Here is a 1719-nt window from a genome sequence, read left to right on the forward strand (position 1 = left end):
AAACCTTGTACGTTAGTACATCATACGAATCGGTCAATACCGAGCATGGAGCGAACAGAGAAGAAGTAGAGAAAAGTTTCTTCAACACTAATTCTGAGGCGATGCGTACTGAGCAGGAGGGCGACGAGGACGACGAGGACTTTTGGCGAGCAATCGATTTGGCAGAACAGCAGCAACCTCATCAGGAACCACCACGACAAAATCTTCAAGAAATCAATGATTCAGATGATTGGGAAGACGACTGGGAGGATGATCAAGGCATCGCAACCAAGTCCAACTGTCCTAGTCCTCCTCGGGACGTAGATATTACTACATGTTGAATCTGCCTTGAGCCGTTTACAGAACCAGTATCACTTGAGGGCGGTCGTGTCTTTTGCGAGGCGTGCATCAATCAGTGCGATGGCTCTTGCCCACATTTGGCGCCACTGAGTTGTAGCTAGCATGGAGGCTGAAACAAAAAAGTCATATAAAAAGTATCTTACGTCCATCGCTGTTTTTTTTTTTTTTTTTTTTGCTGAGCTCTTTATAAAACGTTTTCTATTAAACTGTTTTTGACCGCTTTTCACTTTGGCTGAATGATAATTTTCTGAAAACGATGTTACAAATCAAGAAATCACTTTCGTGAACTCTGTATTTGACTCCTGATTTTCTTTCCATTTCTGCTCAGCTATGTATATATATTCTTTCCGCTGTAAGGTACCTTGCTTGAGCTGCTTCCCATTTCTGCTTTGCTGTTGCATACTGGCCGTATACATCAACCCAAGCCATCTGAACATTCAAGTAATCGCGCTACACTTCAATCCAAGCTTTTCTAGCAGCTAGGATCTTCTCTTGTGGCATTGGCGGCAGTGGCGATCCAAAACCCACCAGCGTGCGCATCTTCACGGTAGTCAGATCGTTTTGCGTTGAGCCGAACGAGAAAGACATTGAGTTTGGGTGGGATATATACTGCGTATATCGAATGCCAATTTTGCTGCGCACAGACCTGCGGTATTCACAATACATTCGGAGTTTTCTGAGAACGATGTTGCCCTTGCAATAAAATGTTAGTTACTGACTAAACTAGGTACACGAACGATGATAGATATCGTTACTCCTACTGCGATAAGCATGGCCACCACCTTTACCCAAAGAGACCACTTTGCTTCTTGAGAGGATTCATGCGCTTGATAGTACATTGACTCTAGACAGTATAATTAAATTTAAGACAAATCGTTATCATCCTACGTTTATCTTAATCAGCTCATGCTTTAGCTGATTCCGGAATGTATAAAGTAAATTCGCTACGGGATTCGTGCACGAATATAGATTCATAGTCGTGAATGGGATAGAAGCAGCTGAAAACTTCCCACGGTAGATACGTGAAGTCAAATAACTCCTGCCGTTAGAGACAACGGTCCATTTGGTGTGGCAGCAATCAACTGTTCCATACGAGTAACAGTTGGTACAGATTTCGCGAGGGTACTCATAGACATCACCATAATGGTAGTGGCAGTCCAGACCAACCAGTCGATATCCGCGGTCAATGCGCACCAACACATCATAGCTGAAACGACGATTCCAGTACCCTGTTATTCCTGCCAGATCATCATCATACATTGCTTCGAGAAGCACAACCGGAGGCGAAATAAGATTGTCCATTGTGGTTGTGACTAGTTGACGCTTTTGGGTGTACGACCTATTACTTTTCTTCATATGCTTTTTTTGTAGATAAAAAAA

The 1719-nt window shown here is 43.2% G+C and overlaps 2 protein-coding genes across 2 annotated transcripts; one reads left to right on the forward strand and one right to left on the reverse strand.

Moving 5' to 3' along the window:
• Positions 1 to 101: 101 nt before the first annotated feature.
• Positions 102 to 320, forward strand: PPTG_09981 (hypothetical protein; the record flags this gene model as incomplete). Its single annotated transcript, XM_008905224.1, has 1 exon — positions 102 to 320. The coding sequence occupies one exon, from the start codon at positions 102 to 104 to the stop codon at positions 318 to 320; it is 219 nt and encodes a 72-aa protein (XP_008903472.1).
• Positions 321 to 789: 469 nt separating this feature from the next.
• On the reverse strand, positions 790 to 1641 carry PPTG_22615 (hypothetical protein; the record flags this gene model as incomplete). The annotated part of the gene is made up of 3 exons (XM_008905470.1): positions 790 to 985; positions 1128 to 1183; positions 1228 to 1641. The coding sequence occupies 3 exons, from the start codon at positions 1639 to 1641 to the stop codon at positions 790 to 792; spliced, it is 666 nt and encodes a 221-aa protein (XP_008903718.1).
• Positions 1642 to 1719: the final 78 nt, after the last annotated feature.

Source organism: Phytophthora parasitica (assembly GCF_000247585.1).
Source record: "Phytophthora parasitica INRA-310 unplaced genomic scaffold supercont2.20, whole genome shotgun sequence".
NCBI lineage: Eukaryota > Oomycota > Peronosporomycetes > Peronosporales > Peronosporaceae > Phytophthora > Phytophthora nicotianae.